At 41.4% G+C, this 21,920-nt stretch overlaps 1 protein-coding gene across 1 annotated transcript in view; it reads left to right on the forward strand.

Annotated features, from left to right (window-relative positions):
• FAP (fibroblast activation protein alpha) overlaps nucleotides 1–21,920 on the forward strand; it is a 160,500-nt gene that overhangs the window by 95,726 nt on the left and 42,854 nt on the right. The window contains exons 13-20 of the mRNA XM_083155040.1: nucleotides 1,146–1,250; nucleotides 3,499–3,569; nucleotides 4,359–4,412; nucleotides 9,412–9,536; nucleotides 9,662–9,709; nucleotides 11,921–12,019; nucleotides 13,232–13,301; nucleotides 16,109–16,303. Coding sequence (XP_083011166.1) covers nucleotides 1,146–1,250; nucleotides 3,499–3,569; nucleotides 4,359–4,412; nucleotides 9,412–9,536; nucleotides 9,662–9,709; nucleotides 11,921–12,019; nucleotides 13,232–13,301; nucleotides 16,109–16,303 — 767 coding nt within the window. The remainder of the gene's footprint in view (nucleotides 1–1,145; nucleotides 1,251–3,498; nucleotides 3,570–4,358; nucleotides 4,413–9,411; nucleotides 9,537–9,661; nucleotides 9,710–11,920; nucleotides 12,020–13,231; nucleotides 13,302–16,108; nucleotides 16,304–21,920) is intronic.

Below are 21,920 nucleotides of genomic sequence, written 5' to 3' on the forward strand. Positions count from 1 at the left end.
CAACCCGGGTGATACCCGGCTTGTAAACCCTTTTACCGCCCTCCCCACTGGCTTAATGCCGGTCAGGTGACATCACCAGAGGCGGATACTGAGCCGGTGCTAGCATCTCCCAGCACCCGCTTTTGCATTGCTCTGAAAAGGTCCCGTTTACACTGCACAGCGATCCAGGTTGAACCTGTGTTCAACTCTGGTCACTACTTAGGATTGAAATGCTGGGTCTCACGTCCCGGGTCATTTCAAATGGAAGTTTTTACACTGCCTTCAAACCTGGGTTTTTGCGGGTACAAAAACCTAGGTTATTTAGACTGGTATAAAAGGTTACAGAGGTACAATAATAATGCTGTGATGTTGTGAGACAGCATTGTAATGTCTGATCAGAGGCGTTAGCTATAAACGCGCTGGGCGGTCCCAAGGGAACACAGGCGTTCCCCGGCCTGCTCTCGGTGGGCATTCTCCCAATTCGGAGAAAACCATGCAGCAGAAAAGTAAGTCCTGGGCCACTTTTCTGCTGCATACAGAGGAGAAGTCATTCAATGTGTGGGTGCTTGGGAGCGGATCTGTAAGTGTACACATCTGAACGCAGCATAGCGAGGGGATCCGGCCAGGGGCGGGGCATGCGTTCGCCGGGGTGATGTTAACCTGTTTTCTAGGTTCCGAAAATACAAGACCTAGCAAGCAGGTCTGAATAAGGCCCAATGTGTACAGCTCAGCTTCAGTCATACAGCTCCTGCTGTTTCCATGACGAGACGTTGAGAAGCAGAAGTCATTTGAATTTGAGATTGGGGAGTGGATTACTGGATAAAGAAGGGGTTGATGGCCATAGACACAAGGGGGGTGAGGCTATTCTCAAGTGCGCGTTTGCCTTCATCATGTTCAATGGGTGCCATATTGGGGGTAGGAGGAGGCAGCCAGATTCTTGCATAGAGGATCATATTGGTCAGGGATGGGATGTACACAAAGACAATGAGGTGAATGCCTGTCTTGACCTGCCCATAGACTACAGGCACATTTACACAGATAAAGAACAGATGGAGGTCTGTATATACAGTATTACTGCCAAAAAATGTTTAATGGTTTTTTAAATAGTTACATTTGATACTTTTTATATCAATTGTTTTGACATTTTCATGAATATTGTTTTTCAGTTCTTCCCTTTCCTACCAGTCTTCACATCAGATAATTTATCATATTACCAAATCCTCAGTGACGGAGATGGCTATAAACATATCCACTATATCAATGACTCTATGGTAGGTAACACGTGGTATAACGATAGTATCGGTGGAGCATGTACTGTATAGAACGGGATGTGGTCAACAGTAATAAAGTCAACAGTCAATAGATCCACCACTATTGGTAGACAGGCCATAGGTCGACATATGAAAAAAATCGACATACCATAGGTCAACATGGTCAAAATGTCGACACAAGCAATAGTAGAGTTTTTTACATTTTTTTTCCAAAAAGTGTTTTTCATACTTTACCATTCAAGCGGACCCAAGACTCAGATTCTAATAATGTGCCGAGCGTAGCAAGCCATGCGAGGGGAAACGGTACACTTATACGGTGTCCATATCGGCATTTGTCAACATAGACACCATAAAACTGTGAAAAAGTATGTCAACATTTTCTGTCTCGACCTATTGCTTGTGTCAACCTTTTGCCCATATCGACCTAATAGGGATGACAGTAACAAGGACAACAGTCAATAGGTCGACAGGTCATAGGTCGAAACATAAGAAGGGTGTATATTCCATACACCCTTCTTATGTTTCGACCTATGACCTGTCGACCTATTGACTGTTGTCCTTGTTACTGTCATCCCTATGACCCATTCCCGTATAATACATGGGGAGGAATACAGTTTGTTGAACAATGCAGAACATTTTCTGGAAGTAAAATATCACAATTTAACCAATTTTAAATCAATTCCTGGCTTAGGAGAATGGATAAACCCAATATATATATCACAATGTACACCTAGGGTGAGATTTAATAGGATGAGAGAATCAGAAAGTGAGAGATTTGGTAAGAAATCTCCAGTTTTTTAAAGCGGCAATCATTTACACTGCAAAATCAAACTGGTTTTGCAGTGTATATGATTGCCGCTTTAAAAAAACTGGAGATTTCTTCCCAAATCTCTCACTTTCTGAATCTCTCATCCTATTAAATCTCACCCCTAGTATGGTAAGAATGGAACAATTAACTATAGATCAGCAACTTTGCATGATATAAATTGAGTATTATTTCTGTTGTTTATTTTTAAAACAGTGAGGAAACAAATACATAAAGGCCCTTATTCAGATCTAATCGCAGTACAAATTTGTTCTCAAAATGGGCAAAACCATGCTGCACTGCAGGTGGGGCAGATGTAACATGTGCTGAGAGAGTTAGATTTGTGTGAGTTATTTTGTTTCACGCAGGGTAAATAATGGCTTCATTATTTTTACACTGCAATTTAGATTTCAGTTTCAACACACCCCACACAAATCTAACTCTCTCTGCACATGTTACATTTGCCCCACCTGCAGTGCAGCATGGTTTTGCCCATTTTGAGAACAAATTTGTATTGCCATCAGATCTGAATAAGGGCCAAAATGTAACATTACGGGTGACATTTAATAGTATGAGAGGTTTAGTCCCTTTCCAAAATCGCCCATTATCGCACTTTTTAAAAATCACATTTTTTGCAGCGAAATCGCATATTTAATGAGCTGCGTGTTCCACACAAAAAAGTGCGATAAAGTGTGATAATGGGCGATTTTTAGTCATGAAAATGTGCGAATTTGAGGAAATGTGCGAATTTGTGTTAAAAAAAAAAGAAAATAAATGGCGTGTGGTCCCCCTCCTGAGCATAACCAGCCCCGGGCTCATGGAGCCGGATCTGGATCGAAAAATATGGGGGACGAAAAGCGTATGGGTCCCTCGTATTTCTGAAACCAGCCCCGGACTCTTGGACCGGTCCTGGTTCCAAAAATACAGGGGCCAAAAAACTCTGGGGGTCCCCCTTATTTTGAAACCAGCACACAGAGCGCTGACGATGCTCCTATGGTTATAGGGATACAGGGCGTGGCTGGCAGTTGCTGCATCCCCATTAAGCTATGCCCTCTTCCAGCAGAGGCCACAACCCCTTTTTGGGGACAATGCCGCTTTGCCGATGTTGGGAGGTATGCATTTTAAAGTTTTATAATTACATGTTGGATAATTATTTTTTTATGCAATATGGCGGATATTGCATAAGTTGAAACTGTGGTAACTGCTGAGATTAAAAAGGGGAATCTATACAGCCTATAACATGACAGTTAGGAGCTGTATCTCTTTTTAAGGTTTACATCTGCCCCTTGTTTCAAAAGATTTGCAAAAATTGGTTCAGTCCATAAGGTGGCTGCCTTTACACTGTGGGTGCATTACATTATACAGTATATGACATTGTGCATTGAACAGAGGTTGTACAGATATCTGCAATAATGATGTTACAGTATGTCTCTTCTTTGTTAGGACAATGCTATACAGATAACAAGAGGACACTGGGAAGCAGTATCTATACTATATGTTACGGATAAGGCAATGTGAGTCCGGCATAACTTGTTTTTTCTTTTCATATATTTATGTATAAAAAAATATTGTCCATATTTCACTACCTGACTATAAGACAAGACATGACATGGCTGCTTATTACAGTAAGGTTAAACAGAAAAGATTGCACCATTTACTAACAGCACATATATTACATTCATATCATAGCTAGCAGCAGTAACACCTTCCATGAAATCAGGTTTGGCCTCACTATATCTACCAACGGCAGCCCCCCTCCTCCACACTGGTGAGAGCCGCCACTTATGTCTATGTAATCGTATGTCGACATGGACACTGTATATATGCATCGTGTCCCCTCGCACAACATGCTTTGCTCGCCATGCTTCGGGCACAGTGCATCGGTGTGCTCTATGCCCGCTTGGATAGTAAAGTATGAAACACCACCATTTTGAAAAAAGACTGAAAAACTCATGTTGATCTTTTGACTGTCAAACCTTGCCTATGTCGACCATAAGCTTGTGTCAACCTAAGGTATGTTGACACTTTTTAGGTGTCGATCTAGTCACTGTTGACCATTAGTGTTTGACCTAGTGGCTGTCGACCTAGACCATGGGTCCTAAAACTGCGGCCCTCCAGATGTTGTGAAACTACAAATCCCAGCTTGCCTTGCCACAGTTTTAACACTCCCTTATAGCAAAACTGTAGCAAGGCATGCTGGGATTTGTAGTTTAAAAACATCTGGAGGGCCGCAGTTTGAGGACCCATGACCTAGACATTGACTGCATCCCAGGTATATTGTTTTTTTTTTTTCTTATTTACAGATATTACACTAGTAATGAATATGAGGACGTTCCAGGAAGACGGAATGTTTATCGGTATGTTATGCAATATTTGTTTATGCATTTGCCTTTTATTTTGTATAACCATTTTGCCCATTTTTGCCTCTAGACATTTGTATTTTGCATTGAGTATTTTGAGTTCAGATACCAGATGCACTTGGACTAGTGAGAACATGATCTGAATCTATTAGACTTCCCCTGGCACTAAAGAAATCCGAGGTCACATTTACATCCAATTTTCTGTCAGAAAATTTGTGAACCCTTCCCCAGCAGATAGCCTCACCACAGCAGTGCCTCATCTTCTCAGTTGCCTTTCAAGAAATATTGGCTCAGCCCATTCATAAAATGGGTGCCTTCACTGCATCTAGTTGATAACTGCACATGTAATAACACTGGATAAAGCAGATTGGAAGCTCCTGTGGTCGGATTCTGTGGTTAGGCCAGTTTCCTGTTTTCTATGATTCATACCAATCATTTTTTTTAACCACTCTTGCATTCTATTTACAGTTTTTAGAAAATCACAATGAAATCATAAGTATCGTCAGTTCACCAGACATATTTAAATGATAGTTATTTAAATGATCAATTGACACATTTATGCTATAAATTCAAATTACCTTTCAGAATCTAATACCAAACAAGATTTTGGGATGTCCCCTGGGCGCTTTTGATGTAAAGGTAAGTACTCCTCAGTCAAGATGGAAATACCCAAAAAGGAAGGAAAGAGAATACAGATAGTGTAATACTGTAATTTAAATTCTTTAAAATATTGTTTTTCCGAGATGGAATTATTCCTAATTCGTACCAGAGTAATATGTCTACTAATGAGGTAAACAACTGCGCAAATTGAGGGCGATCACTCCTTTCAGCCAAACTGCTTCCACTCCACTGGACACTTAGTACTCAAATGGAAAGATGAGAAACCATCATGGTGCAGTAAAATGTAATAAAATCCATATAAAAACATAGACAAGAGGGTATACAGCATTGGACTCTCACCATATATTTATGTCCACATAGATAGCAGACATAAAGCGCAAGGTGTAAATAGCCACAGGCGTCCCTGGAACTGTTGCGGGGAGTTGGTAAGTGGTTGGAGTCTTCTGGAGATCCCTCTGTCTTGAAATCCGACCGGTTTCGATACCATGCGGTATCTTTTTCAAGGTATGAAAGTATGGTCCCTTGTGGCAGGTTAAATACCATCTCTCATTAAATAAGGGTAAGTCCTAATACCAGACATGGATAATCTAGCCGTCTAAAAACATTTCAAAAGACATAATAAAGATACATCAATCCATTTCATGTATTCCGGTTGTTCTGGCCGTAACTCCCACTCGTTTTCAGATTCCCGTCATGTCACTTCCGGTATGACGTGCTTCCGGTGGTGACTCACTTCCGGTTTCGATTGTGAACGGAAGTGACCCATGTGTGTCACGCAGCGCTTCCTCTTTCATCTGGAACGCAAGAGAGATGATACTTGCATCTCAAGCTGCGGCCATTATTTTGGATTCTGTTATTCTTGCGTTATAACAGGGGATATGCCATGATTTTATCCTCAGGAATAAAAAACAGTATATCAGGATACATGAAATCATTTAAAAACAGTACATATATTATAACAGAATATTATAAAAACCATTTGGTTTCGAAATCCTTGTTTAACCCATTGGGTACTAAGGTCTGATAATGAAAAATCTTTTCCATTTCACATTTGGCTAATCTTTTTGTTGAATCTCCCCCTCTTGCATTAGGACATATTTTCTGAAGGATATAATTTTTTTTTATACATTTGATGTCGCACATATGATGAGTTTTAAAGTGGGATGAGAGAGCATGGGTCTCTACACCCTTCTTTATGTTCCTTAAGTGCTCTCCCAACCTCACCTTAAAAACTGTACTAGTCCTACTAATGTAGAACTTTTGACACATGCACTCAATGGCATATATTACATTAGAAGAATTGCACGTGACAAAATCTCTTATTTTACAGTCAAGTTAATTTATCTTCAATTCTGTGATCTTCATTCCAAATGTATTTGTAATGTTTCTACAACCAACACAATCTCCACATCTATAAAACCCTTTAGAGGTAGTAATAGATGTTTTTGGAGATACAGGACATAAGCTATGAACAAGTTTGTTCCTCAAGTTTGGAGCCCTTCTATAAATAATATTTGGTGCATCAGGGATGTCATCTCCAATTACCGGGTCTTTTTTAAGTAAGCTCCAAGTTTTGTTAGTATCTTCTTAATGTCTTTATGTTGTGCGGTGTAGTTTGTTGTAAATGACCATTTAAAACGGTTTGGCGTTTCTGTGTTTTTTTTCTCTTTAGGTACCAGGAGTGTCTTTCTATCTAATTTTCCGACCTTATTGATTGTTGTATCAATGACTCCAGCATCATAACCACTATTACAAAAACTTGTTTTCATTTCGCTTGCTTGATTTTGATATACCACCACATCTGTACAGTTCCTTCGGAGCCTTTGAAACTGGCTCATAGGAACTGAATCTAACCATCTCTGGTGATGGCAGCTCTCCCGATTAATGTAAGAGCGGGAGTCGGTGGGTTTGATGAAATTGCGAGTTTTTATTTGTTCCATTTCGACATAAATGACCAAGTCAAGAAAATTAACCGATGTTTGGTCTATAGAAAAAGTCAAGTTAATACCTAAGATATTATCATTCAAGTATAAACAGAACTGATTGAGGCTCTCTTTATTTCCTCTCCAAATAAAGAGGATGTCATCGATATACCGCCGCCATGTCACCAGGTTCGCCTCATATGGGTGGTGGGACCAGATGTTCTCGGTCTCCCACTCACCCATAAAGATATTTGCATAGCTTGGGGTAAACCTGGTGCCCATGGCGGTGCCCCTTCTCTGAATGAAAAATTCATCCTTAAAAATAAAATAGTTGTTAGTGAGGGTGAATTCCATACCCTCCATCAGGAACCCAATAAGATTTGGTTCCATATCAGACCTGTCCAACGCCTTTTTGGCTGCCTGAAGGCCTTGTTGGTGGTCTATGATTGTATATAAGGTGGAGACATCAGCTGTCACAAGATAATAATCATTCTGCCACTGAATGTTTTCTAGGATTCTTAATACATCCATTGTATCTTTCAGGTGGGATTTGTTTTTCAAGACCAAAGGTTGTAGGTGTGAATCGATAAAGATCGATAAATTTGATGTAATCGAATCTACCCCGGAAATAATTGGTCTTCCGGGGGGGTTAATGAGGTCTTTATGGGTCTTGGGAAGCACGTATATAGTGGGTATAATAGGTTCCTCTATAAAGAGGAATTTGGCTTCTAATTCAGTTATTGTCCCTTTCTTTTCATATTTATCGATGAACTTTTTCAAAGACTTATTAATCCTTTCAGTGGGATTACTCCTTATTGATTTATACGTGTTATTGTCTGACAGTTGTTTCCGGATTTCTCCTTCATATTTAGCCTTATCTAAGAGGACCACCCCTCCTCCTTTATCAGAGGGTTTAATTATTAAATTGGTGTCCTCCATTAGGCTTTTCAGACCTTGTTATTCTTTTATGGTAAGATTGTGTGATATTTTTTTCCTATTTAATTTTTTTATATCATCCATAACTAACGTATTAAATGTTTCTAAGAAACATCCCTTCAAATAAGAAGGATTAAAAGTAGACTTGGGTTTAAATGGAGTTATCACTCCCATATCGTTTTCATTATCCTCCAAACTTTTCATTTGGAAAAACTTTTTTAAGGTTAATTTACGTGAAAACTTTTGAAAATCGATAAAAAAAATCGAATGGGTTCACAGGTACAGAGGGGCAAAATGTAAAGCCTTTTTCTAATACTGCTCTTTCTTCCTTTAGAAGTTGATGTTGGCTTAAATTAAAGATTTTTACTGATTCTGAAGTTTCTTTTACATTATCTTTATTTGTCATTTTTATTACTCTCTTTTTTTGTCTTTTTGCCTTGGTATAGGCCTTTTTTCTTGTTTTGCCACCTCTCTTTCCTCTTTGTTTTGGTTTGGTTTTGATTACTTTTGACGATTTTGGGTGATTTATCTCCAATCGAGGTTGGCTCTCCTTCGATCTAAAAAATAATGGGAATTTTCTTTTGGGGTGGGTGGTCTATTCCTTTCAATTTGTTGATCTTCTAGGGGTTATTTAATGAGAGATGGTATTTAACCCGCCACAAGGGACCATACTTTCATACCTTGAAAAAGATACCGCATGGTATCGAAACCGGTCGGATTTCAAGACAGAGGGATCTCCAAAAGAATCCAACCACTTACCAACTCCCCGCAACAGTTCCAGGGACGCCTGTGGCTATTTACACCTTGCGCTTTATGTCTGCTATCTATGTGGACATAAATATATGGTGAGAGTCCAATGCTGTATACCCTCTTGTCTATGTTTTTATATGGATTTTATTAAATTTTACTGCACCATGATGGTTTCTCATCTTTCATTTGAGTACTAAGTGTACAGTGGAGTGGAAGCAGTTTGGCTGAAAGGAGTGATCTCCCTCAATTTGTGCAGTTGTCTACCTCATTAGTAGACATATTACTCTGGCACGAATTAAGAATAATTCCATCTCGGAAAAACAATATTTTAAAGAATTTAAATTACAGTATTACACTATCTGTATTCTCTTTCTTTCCTTTTTGGGTATTTCCATCTTGATTGAGGAGTACTTACCTTTACATCAAAAGCGCCCAGGGGACATCCCAAAATCTTGTTTGGTATTGTATGTCTATTGTGAAGTGGTTCTTCATATTAGGATTTGAACCACAAGGTGGCCATACACAAGCAGATTTATCTTCAGATCTGGCTGGTTGGAACAAAAACATGGTTATGGATGAAGCAAATGACAGATGACCATTTGCTTGGAAATGCTGGAAAACTGACAAACTGTCACTCATCCATAACCATGTTTTTGTTCCAACCAGCCAGATCTGTAGATAAATCTTACTAGTGTATGGGCACCTTTAGGCTGCTTTGTTAGCGCATGATATATTGATTTAAGATCTATCATTCCACTACCTTTCAGAATCTCCCTCCAAGGAACATTTCGGGAAAAGCAATGCCTCACCTGTACTTTAAGAAAGGATAGGTGTCAGTATTATTCCGCCAAGTTCAGTTCTAAGGCAAAATACTATTCCCTCAGCTGTTATGGTGAGATGACCACATTGTACTATATACCACTGTAATATATATATACATATACTACTATTTCTGACACTTAACTGACATTTAAAGTAATTCTGCTGCACAACACTTACGTCTTTGAAATTTTCCAGGTCCGGGGGTCCCTATGTTTACACTTCATAATGGCAGTACTAATAAAGGTATTTATATTCATGTTGTACTATTAAATTATGTTACTACTGATTAATTCATTTACACAGCACTAAGTGGCATATATATCATATGATATCCTAATTTTGCCCTTATCTGTAGTAATAAGGCGCCTACTGAATTATACAGATTGACCCTTAACCTTTACTTAACTTTATAAGGCCTAGAAATAACTCACACGTACACCTTATTCTAAAAATAAAGACACTGACACCAACTTCATAAGTTTAAATGGTCATATAATTTATATAAAATGGTATGACCCTTATTTGTAAAAGGGATGGCAAAGAAAGAACGCTTGAGACCAGCTCCAGTCCGGAGTGCTAAACATGGCGGATACTGAAATGCCCCAATCCTTAACACCCCCTATCGTGAGGTACAGCCCGCGCTGTGACGGATACCCCTCCCCTTCTATGGCATGGCGAGGACACTTCCAGGAAGTGTCCAACGTCCCACCGCTGAGTCGGGACTCACCAGCCATCCTGGCAAAGGGGGTGGGTGCAATACCACACAGCGACCACCTGACACCTCACCTGACCGCTGGTCGAGAGCGCCTTCTCTCCGATTCTTAATTAATGTTATAGAAACCTAATTACTGTAGGTGAAAATAGCCAAAAGGCCAAGTAGCAAGAGATGGAAAGGGAATAGGGAGGGTGGGGTTCCCAGACTCAAAGAGGAAGTCACTTCCCTTAACTTCACCTAATATACCCCTCTCTAAGCTACCTCCCCTAAGCCACCTGACTGGCTGACCCACCTGTCACTCACTCCTGAGCTTTTCCTGGGTAATCTGCCTTCTTCTATAACTTTATTAACAGTCACTAAATTCACAGGCTCTTAAATGCACTTGGGCCTATGCAGCGCTCGTTTTATCTAAGTGGTGCTACTGCACTTCTGGGCAATATATAAAGGTACTCTTGTTGTGTAGCTCAGATCAGAAGCTCCCCCTTAGTATTCCTCATAGGCTGAACCAGCTGATGCAATTGGAAGTTGCTGTAAGCTAATGGAAATCATCTTTGAAAAGATAGAAAACATGGCAATCCTTCCATAGTTCACCTTTAGTAGCAGGCGCTAATTATTTCTTATATAATAGGAAAAATAAATATAATGGAAATTAAATAGAGCTGCAGGTTTACAAGTGCGTTAGTGCAAACACACTGATTACTTCAGCCTGGTTTCTCAAAAAAATGAAAATAGCAAGGATGAAGATACAAACTGCCAAACTGTGGAGAAACACTGCTGCTTGAGACACAATGAATGGAACCCACACAATAATAGACAAAAGATCTAATAAAAACATTATATAAAAATGTATTAAACTTATCAAACAATTAACTATATTTCTTCGGTGGCCACCTATAAGTACATTTTTATTATAAAATATAATTATGAATGCATTTGTAAATACATAATAATAACAGTGAAAAAATGATTATTATAAATTCTGTTTAGTGCCTGGATGGTCACTTTATATGCAAAACACTGATTTTCAAGGTACTTAAACTTAAGTCCTTATTCCAGCTTAAGATGAATTGTGGACAATTTCCACAATAGATATTATTATGCAATATCCCACAAATAAAGATGTTTAACATTTATATTAAGTCACTTGCCATGTTTTGTATTATCAATTGAAGTTACGGGATTGGTTGGGCTTGATTTGAAAAATGACAGGTAGGAGCTGCTCACCATCACAGGGGTGTGTCTAGCACTACCTATTGGGCGTGTCTAACACCGCCAATCAGGCGTGTCTACCACCATCTATTGGCACTCACTACAATATAAATCATCTCTCAACCACACCATAATCTCCTGCCTATTTCAGGTTTAATCTTCTAACTATTCTGTGTAACAGTACACGCAAATAAAGTCAAAAACATATATGGATGATGCAGGTATGTAGTGATACAACAATGGTCTAGTACAATTAACAATGCAAAACACACATAATTGATTGATAAGAGTGTCTTTTAATGGAATAAAGCTCTAAAAATCAAGTCTTTGATAAAAGGTATTGCTGGTATTGCCAGCGGCAGGGAGGGGTTCATAAGGGTGGGCACAGCATTAGGGGGTGCCTGTGCACCTGTAACACTCAATGTGCGCACACCTATGTTGGCCGGTGAAAAAAAACAGACGCTTTATCACTTAACCAAGCTTCATAAATCTATCCCTGAGTGTACTAACTGGTCCAAACTTGTATTCAGAACTCCAGGTACTACAGGACAACCAAAATCTGGAAGTCAATCTTCAGACAGTGCGGTTGCCAACAAAGCAAATTGGACATATTAAACACAAAGGAATGAGTATGAGCGCACTTTCTATATTCTATACTGTATGTATCCATACTAGTGTATACTGGTATATCTGGACCTTGATTTTCTGGGTCACTAAATATTGTTTCTCTTTCACCCTCCCTCTAGCCCTAACCCTCCCTAGTATATTCAGTTAATCCCCTTATTTATTCTCTCCCCACCCGTCTCCCTGTTCCTACTCTATTTATACTGTAAATGTCCTTTTCCTTATTTACACTTTTTCTCTCTAGACATAGGGATATTTTGTATTAATTAGACTTAACTGTGTATAAATAAAATACATACTGTATGGTTATTTATTTATAGATGTTCTATCACCGCCCTCCTTCGCCGCTCTAACATATGCGATAATTATGGCAAAGGACAGCTCTTGCGTTAAGAGCTGTCCTTTGCGGTGAGAGTCAGTGGGTCCCGGCGGCTCCCCCCTCCCTCCCTTACCCAGCGCTACAGCTGCTGCTGCTGCACCAGGCTCTCCCCCTCCCTGCACCCGGAAGAGGAACATAGTGCAGGGAGGAGGAGGTCACAGGTCCGGGGGGGTGCTGCCCGAACACAGGTGAGGGGGGTTGGTGTGGGATGGCGGTGGGTCACTGCGGGGCAGCAGTGGGTCGCGGTAGAAGCCCATAACCTTCTATCGGCATCGTCAGATTTTTCTGGCGATGCCCCTCGTCGCGGTAACCCGGCGGGGGATGTTTAGAGCATCCAAAAATGCGGTAAAAACCCGATAACGGGTTTTTACCGCATTTTTAATTGAGAGACTCTCCCCCTTAGTCAGTATAGATATGGTAGTCCTTTTGCATTCACCTACTGTATGCATGCAGTACAAATAGAGAGTCCACTTTCCAGGACTTTTCGTTTGCTTTGGATTTTCTTTATTATAACTGACTGGACATTTGTTTAATACCATTCCCCCTATTTTCATACCATCCCAATTAGTCTGCTGCGATCATTTGCAACTGACCATACAGGTAGGTTCCAGGTTAGGAATCTATGGTAGGGAGAGTCCCTAAAAGACACCCCTACACCCAGGAGGGTCAGTGCAGATTGATACTGCGTGGGACTAGTCATAGAAATACATACAGTAGGTACAATGTATTTGAGCGTGGTAACTATTAATCCTATAATGTACAAGTTTCTAATTTACATGTTCTTAAGAAATTGTACTTTTATATCCTAAGATATTTTCCTTGGGCTTTTGTTTTGTAGAATTCTGGTACAAGATGACTTTACCGCCACACTTTGATAAGTCAATGAAGTATCCGCTCCTTCTCTATGTGTATGTAATTCATGTATATTGTTTATTATTGTTATCATGTCTTGATAACATGATTCCTTGAAGTGGAAGCTGCCAAACAACAATGCTCATTTCTGTATAGCAAAATAAAGGTTCAAATAGAGTAAACAGTCAAATGTAATCGAGTTCTATGTGTCTGTATGTCTGTCTGTCTCTCTCTATATATCTCCTATATAATAAAAAGCTAATGCTGCTCCTCACCTTTATGAGGGGAATTCAAGTGTTGTGCACACGGGCAGGACCTAGAATACTGTATGTATATATATATATATATATATATATATATATATATATATACACACAGATGGAGCCGGCCTAATTTTTGCAGGGGCTGGCGATAATATCGCCAGTCCCCGCCAGCGGCCGGCTCTCGCCAGGGGCGCGAGCGCATGAGCTGCTCACGCGCATGTGGCTACGGAGTTGGCTATGGGTCCCTCCCCCAGTGCCTGTAGCCTCCCCGCCATCCCCCCTATTCCTGCCCATCTCCTTGAAGTGGAGATGGGCAGGGACCCGCAGTGGCGTCGTCCTAAAACTGGGATGTGCGTGCGTGTGAGATGGAGCGTTGTCTGTGCCAACTATCACCAGCTCCAGCTGTGTGTATATATATATATATATATATATATATTTATATATAATCCAGAGGAAACCAGCACTCCCATTAGGTAGAATACTTTCTTGCTGTGGTGCCCCACTTAAGGATTGTGCAGATCCAGTAGCATAGGTACAGAGAAGGCGGCACTCAACAGACTTTGTAGAATTAGAAGAAGTTTATTCTGACAGTTTCGGGGTTACCCCCCTTCGTCAGGGACAATGAGACATACACATGGCAGTGTTCACAAACAGAATAAATACCATCACGAGCATAGCCCCAAATGGTCCCCCCACCCACATGCAATCAGAACAATACAGAACAATACAGAGCCCTGTATTGTTCTGATTGCATGTGGGTGGGGGGACCATTTGGGGCTGTGCTTGTGATGGTATTTATTCTGTTTGTGAACACTGCCATGTGTATGTCTCATTGTCCCTGACGAAGGGGGGTAACCCTGAAACTGTCGGAATAAACTTCTTCTAATTCTACAAAGTCTGTTGAGTGCTGCCTTCTCTGTACACACACACATATATATATATATATATATATATATATATATATATATATATATCCCCCAATACTTCTCACACGCTTATATGCTGTTATTACCAAGGTATGACAAGTTACATATAACACAAATGTATATAACACAATTTAGGCTGCTTAACCACTAAGTTTCCTTAGGGCTAGGAAACTATACCCACAAATCACTCCCCAACAGTGGTATAGCGTTCCATAATCATCCAAATAATGAAGTGATGATTTTCCAATAATGTATTTTATTTCTTTCTTCAGTAGTAGTATGACAAAAGTCCCAACGCGTTTCATCTTACAAAGACTTAATCGGGGCACAGTTTATAGACTTTATAGTGTATCACATGTCATGTGATCCAATGGAAACACTTTTTTTTCTCAATAGTCAAGGATAATAAGTCCTTGAACTCTATTAGTCGAAACTGATCCACAAATTAAGGGAGGTCATTCGGTAAAAATATCCATTAACAATAGAAAAAAATTAAAGTGAAATAACCCTGCGAATATAGGGCACAGCAATTTCTAATGGTAATCCTTATGCTCCTTACTTGAACCACTGGGGTTCCAAATATGGTGCCAACGATTTAGAGCTCCTGTGGGAACCACCTTCTCGTATGGGATGAACCACTACAACAACTGAAATAACTTATTAAACCCGCAATCGTGATTATCTTCTGAAAAATACCGTATGGGCTCAGCAGAATAAGACCATCATCATTAAATAGTGAGTTAGAGAAGGTGTGCTTACAGCATGAATCCACAACAGAGAATGAGAGTCTCTGTTGTGGATTCATACTGTAAGCACACCTTCTCTAACTCTATTGAATGATGATAGTCTTATTCTGCTGAGCCCATACGGTATATTTCAGAAGATAATCACGTTTATGGGTTTAATAAGTTATTTTGGTTGCACTTTTGCCCCTGATGAAGTCATGGCTATGACGAAACGCGTCAGTTTCCACTTTGACCGAATTGAACAATCCACCAGAGCTGTCATTGTATTGATTTATTATCAAAAATGCACATGTAAAAGTTTGTGTACATCTGTTTACCCAAAAGGGTGATTTTTATGTAATTTTTATAAATTTTATGTATTAAATATCATCTGTGAATTTAAGTTGTATAATTATCCTAGCGCCCTCTGAAACCCCACTTATAAAATAAAGTTCCTTGTAAGCATCTGCCCTACTGTTAGTTCAGTCTAATCTTGAGAACCGCTGAATGGATTTTGATGAGGTTTTCAACATTTTATAGAGCATTTTTGCAGGAAGGTTTAGGCGTGTGACACATTAATCTATGATAAATGGAGATAAGCTGTGACTATTTTAGTAAGAGTTATCATTTCTCACAAGCTCTGTCCCTGCATGCGACAATTCATATATCCGCGCAATGTAATCAATCATCGTATTGCAAATCTGTCCGATATTATCACAGCGCACCCAAATCTGAAGATGCAGATGGCTGTAAACCGGCCCCTTAGGGTACTACATCACTCACCATTATTTAATGCTCCCTCATTTACCACTATATATTCTTTGCACAAACAAACATTGTAATGTGTGAATGCCATTATATTTTGCTATGCATTAGTTCTGAAATGTGTTTAAATCTACACTGTCCAGTCAATATACTGCTGCTAGACCCTAATGCGTATCTCCTGCAGATATGGAGGGCCCTCAAGCCAGGAGGTACATCATACATTTTCACTTGCCTGGGATGCCTATTTGGCAAGCTCTGAGAAGATCATTGTTGCGTCACTGGATGGCCGAGGAACCGCATTCCAAGGGGACAAGTTTATGCATTCAATATATAGAAGACTTGGAACACTAGAGATTGAAGATCAAATATTTGCAGTAAGGTGAGTGTATAAATGTTATCATGGTGATGAAATTATTTGACGTAGCCCAATCATTTGGCAAATAGTTGGGATGACATTATGTGGGCCTTCATGATAGTTTAGTGATGGGATTATGTAAGTGCACCCTGATAACATAACATGCAGGCAGGTAGAAGGAATTACTTTGTGCTATACGTAATCTTCTACGTGTTTATTTACATACTAATAAGCCCGCTTGAAGCAAATGCTTCGAAAGCTGGTAGATGTAGTTTCACTCGCTGCCAACAGATGGCAGTGTTTTGGTGCTGCACGGACTAGACATACATATATATATAAATGACCCTACAGTACATCATCCACATTTACTCAAAGGATCCTTCAAATAAACTTAAAATCAAAGTCCTATTTCTTTTGTAGACATAAAAATATATAGTCATAAGTTTTTATATGACCTAAATCCCTTTGTTCCTATGGAATCTTTAGATATAGGGGGTGTTCAATCTCAGCAGATATTTCCGATCCTCAGAAATATCTGCCATTTTTGCATAGAAGAGATCAAATTTGCATTCGATCTATTCAATGTTCTTTTTTTCCATATTTCAAAAACCTTCTGAAAGTCGAAAAATACGTGGATTGGTGAAGCCACTTCTTTTACCACGGAAACAGCTGCTAATTCTCAAATGTAGCGGCCGTTTCTGTAATTGCAGATTTGTCTTTTCAAGCGCTGAATCTGCAGCGGGAAATAGGTCCTGAATAGGTCCTGGACAATATTTAATAATTTTGGAAATATTGGCCAGCATTGAGGTGAAGGATCAAATCCTTTTGGACCAGATACTTTTTTTTGCTTGGAAAAGTTGGTATTGTACTGTAGCTGCTTGGGTGTTTCTAGAAGTATTTGTTTTGATATTAGCCTTAGCTATAAATTTGCACTAGGTGGAGATGGTTGGCGCTAATCCCAATATGGAAATACTGCACTCGAGCCGCTGGTCCTCGATATGAAGGGGGGCTAACCTTCAGTGATAATCTATGAACAGGAAATATGAGGAAACCTGCGCTCAGGGTGTTAACTAATGAAGAATGACAATGCGTGAAAAGTGAAGTGAACACAAATTTATTGAACATGTGCTGCCTAGCACTGCTGCAGCCTCAGACTGAACAACGGGTAGTGTACAACAATATGGGTGGTGTGCTGATAGGGCAGACACACATGGGGTGGTGGGCTGGTGGAAGTCAAGGTGGGAGAGAAAAAGTCACAATGCACATGTCAGTGGTGCGGGGGGCTGGCGTCCCGTCCCGCCCGCAGTGCACTTCTAACCTGCGTCGATCCCCGGCTGGCTTGTCCGCACAAACCACCGGCTTCCATGGACTCTGTGATAGCCGGGACTTCCGGGTGTGCGTCACGCTGAACTCAGGCACCCGGGTCTCTGCCTGTCGCGAGTACCGTGCGCTCGACTCCTGGCCGGGAGGAGGCTTGGGCTTGGATGAGTATGTGGGAGCAAATTTGTAAATCTTGACTTGTGGAAATGTAGGACTAGTCAGCTGAGTCGATCATCTCTGTAGGCTCTCTTTGGGAACCAAATGCTCAATTGTTCCACCAATGTCCTCACAAAATGATTTACCGTGGTTGGTTGCAAAAATGCCCATGATGCTTTCAGGTCTTGACATTGCAATCTTTTTACACTTAAAAGGCAGTTGCCCAAATGCCCCATAATCCTAAGGGCCCAGGATGTTCCACCCCCCATCTGAAAGAGCCCCCCCACCTCAGATCAGATCTTTCCAATCCGCGGCACCCCACTTATTGTCGCTGGTGCCTCCCGCAGAGCATTAGTGAGACTGCTGTACTAACCATCATATGTGCAGTTGCAGCCTGCGGGAGGAGTGAATAAGGATCCTTGTTATGCGTGGGAGAAGGAGGACTGGGTCCGCACTGCACCAGCAGCTTCACGGGATCCAGGACCTTGATTCCAGGTGACCAAGCTTGCAGGCCAGACTCACCTTCGTGAGAGGGGGAGAGGAGAAAAGGAAGCAGAGGTGAGGTGGAGGGGGAGACTTCATTAGGGGAGTAACAATTTTTGTCCAAACAGCAAGTCTGTCTGATGTGCCAGTACAAGTGCACTCTTCAGTGTCCAAACAGCAAGTCTGTCTGTCTGTCTGGGTGGTGTGCTGATAGGGCAGACACACATGGGGTGGTGGGCTGGTGGTGGGTGGTGGGCAGTGTTTGGACACTGAAGACTGCATTTGTACTGGCACATCAGGAGTGATCTCCTTCTTCCTTTTTGCCCTGATTTTACCTTAGAAAAGGTGACTACATTTTTGAGGAAAAATCAAAGGTCTTTTACCCTATGCACCTTTATAAAAGTGATAATAGTGGGGTCATAGCTAACCTAGGAATGGTATTTTCATTATACCAATTTGAGTGAAATTGAAAAATGCTACTCAAGGATTAACATCCATTATCCGCAAATATAAAGCCATTTGTTACAGGTTGGTACAAAAATTGTCACCCCCCTGATGAAGTCTCTTAAAGAGATGAAACGCATTGGGTTTTTGATGTCATCTACAATCTAAGGATAAAACTCCTAAAAACAAGATTTTGCCAAGAAAAGTTTGTTTTACTGTTTTAATGTTTATATTTGAATGGGAAGCGGTCATCTATTAGAATGAACTTAGGTCTACAGTCATTAGGTCGACCCCACTAGGTCGACTGGCAGGAAGGTCGACCTGACTTAAGACATGGGCAAAGGTCGACATGACTTAAGGTCGAATTTGCATAAAGGTCGACATGAGGAAGGTCGACTGGTCATAAGGTCGACATGGGTTTTTCACTGTTTTTTGAGCCGACATGTGCCGACAGGCGGTATTTCATGCCCTACCATCCACTAGGGCGTGGTGGGAGAATAAAATAGTGTGCCGAGCGCAGCGAGGCACCGTGCCCGAAGCATCGCGAGCGAAGCGAGCGATGCGAGGGTCCGATTCTCATTGCCAACTGTGTCCATGTCGACTGTGTCGACATTCGGATAAAAAAACAGTGAAAAACCCATGTCGACCTTATGACCAGTCGACCTTCCTCATGTCGACCTTTATGCAAATTCGACCTTAAGTCATGTCGACCTTGGCCCATGTCGACCTTAAGTCAGGTCGACCTTCCTGCCAGTCGACCTAGTGGGGTCGACCTAATGACTGTAGACCTAACTTCATTCTGACAGATGTACCGCTTCCATTTGAATAAATGCTGTACATTTAAAGAACATTTCTATTGATTATAGATTGGTAAAATAAGGAAAGACAGAAAATACCTTTTTTCTTATGTAAGGGCACCATATAACACTATTGTGTGGAGAATATTATAAGGGCACGGTAGTGCCCTTATATTAAGGCTGAATCCAACGAACGGATTTTTCCCATAGGGAACTTTTCGGATGGGGGCATGGTGTTTGAGGGACTGCACCTCAAAAGTGACTGGACGTACTGAGCTGAAATTTGGCACGTACGCGTAGAATCGTCAACCGGTGCTGCCTGCCAAATTTCAGGGCGAAATATTAAAAAATGACCAATTGGGAGCGATCTAAACTTCCAACTGTCAGTTTTTTTCTGACACTCCAGAAATGACAACTTGTCACCCATGTTAGTCTATGAGGGTTTTTTTGGGAAGGCATAACTCAGGGTAGAGGAACAATTGAGACTTGGGGTTTGTTTTATTAGGTAGATATTGTCCCAGTGGAGTGCCTTTTGGGGTTGAGGATTTTCAGATAGGTACAGTTTTTTTATAATTTAGTGAAATGTCCCCCATTATAAAGATAGGAGCTCCAACTTGTTGCGCATGCGCACAATGCCACCAGCAGGGGGAGCAGTACACTGATGAGCTTCACTTGGGTGTACCAAGATGGCCGACTGTGAAGCAATTTTCACAGTTTCTTATATATCAATATGAATATATAGTATACTTCATACACATACAGTACATGCCCAGCTAATGCAGATGGCTGATGGCATAATGACACGCAAACATGGGGCACAGGAACCGGGCAGACAGGTAGTTATTTGCAGGTCTGGGCATAGGAGGACCCAAGAGAGGACTACAGGTGGTGAGTGCAGTCACACTGTCTCTCTGTCCCAGCTGAGGTCATCAGCCGGCAGATAATTACGTGCAGGAGCAACAGGACTAGTACATGCAGCAAGGTAGCCGTGGGTAGCATCAAATGGGTGCTTACATCAGTGCCCCCTCCCCCAGGCGGCTAGCAGTGGCCTGGGCTCGTTTACCGGGATAGTTTAAAAAGGGGGCGTGGCCTAATCGCGGACCCCCGTGGCCACGCCCCCTTTTGAAACCTATTGCGTTACACTTACTTTGCTTGTGCCTGGGGATGGGGTAGCTTTTTTTTGTGAAATAGTGAAGCTGAAGTGCAGCCCTGCCCCCTGATCTGTGGCATGCTGCTCCTGGCTGAAGGTAATTTGTGCAGGGACTGAGGAGGCACCAGTGTGTGAGAGCGTACTAGTAATTGAGGGAAACAATGGGCCTGATTCAGGATCGCTTGCTAAGCAGCGTTCTTTTGCTGCTTAGCGAGCGGAATGCCGCCTTCCGAATGCCCGCCCCCTATGTAATGTTACTATGGGTTTGTATCCGCTGTGTAATGTGATTGGGTCACTACGCACTATATAATGTGAATATCGGTCACTACATCCTGTGCTATGTGTATATGGGTCATTACAAGCTGTGTAATTAAATGATGGATCACTATGCGCTGTGTAATGGGACTATGGGTCACTATACACTGTGTAATGGGACTATGGGTCACTACGTGCTGTGCAATGTGACTATGGGTCACTACGTGCTGTGTAATGTGACTATGGGTTACTACGTGCTGTGCAATGTGACTATGGGTTACTACGTGCTGTGCAGTGGGACTATGGGTTACTATGTGCTGTACAATATGACTATGGGTCACTACGTGCTGTGCAATGTGACTATGGGTTACTAAGTGCTGTACAATGTGACTATGGGTTACTACGTGCTGTGCAATGTGACTATGGGTCACTACGTGCTGTGCAGTGGGACTATGGGTTACTATGTGCTGTACAATATGACTATGGGTCAGTACTTGCTGTGTAATGTGAATGGGTGTGGTATATTTCCCCGACAGTCGGGATTCCGACAGTCATTACTCAGACGTCGGAATCCTGACTGCACAGCGTGGGGAGCGCAATGAAGCCCCTTACGGGCTCGCTGCGCTCGCCACGCTGCGGGCACGGTGGCGAGCTGCGCTCGCCACCTATTTTATTCTCCCTCTATGGGGGTCGTGGACCCCTAAAAGGGAGCAGTCGGAATCCCGACTGTCGGGACATATGTGAATATGGGTCACTTTGTGCTGTGTAATGTGAATATGGTCACTATGTGCTGTGTAATGTGAATATGGGTCAGTACGTGCTTTATAATGTGAATATGGTCACTATGTGCTGTGTTATGCGAATATGGGTCACTACGCAATGTTTAATGTGACTATGGGTCTCTACGCGCTGTACAGTATAATGTGACTATGGGTCACTACGCGCTGTACAGTATAATGTGACTATGGGTCACTACGCACTGTGTAATGGGACTACGGGTCACTATGTGCTGTGTAATGTGAATATGGGTCACTAC

The sequence above is a fragment of the Crinia signifera genome, chromosome 7 (genome assembly GCF_055691185.1).
Source record: "Crinia signifera chromosome 7, ASM5569118v1, whole genome shotgun sequence".
In the NCBI taxonomy this organism is placed as follows: Eukaryota; Metazoa; Chordata; class Amphibia; order Anura; family Myobatrachidae; genus Crinia; species Crinia signifera.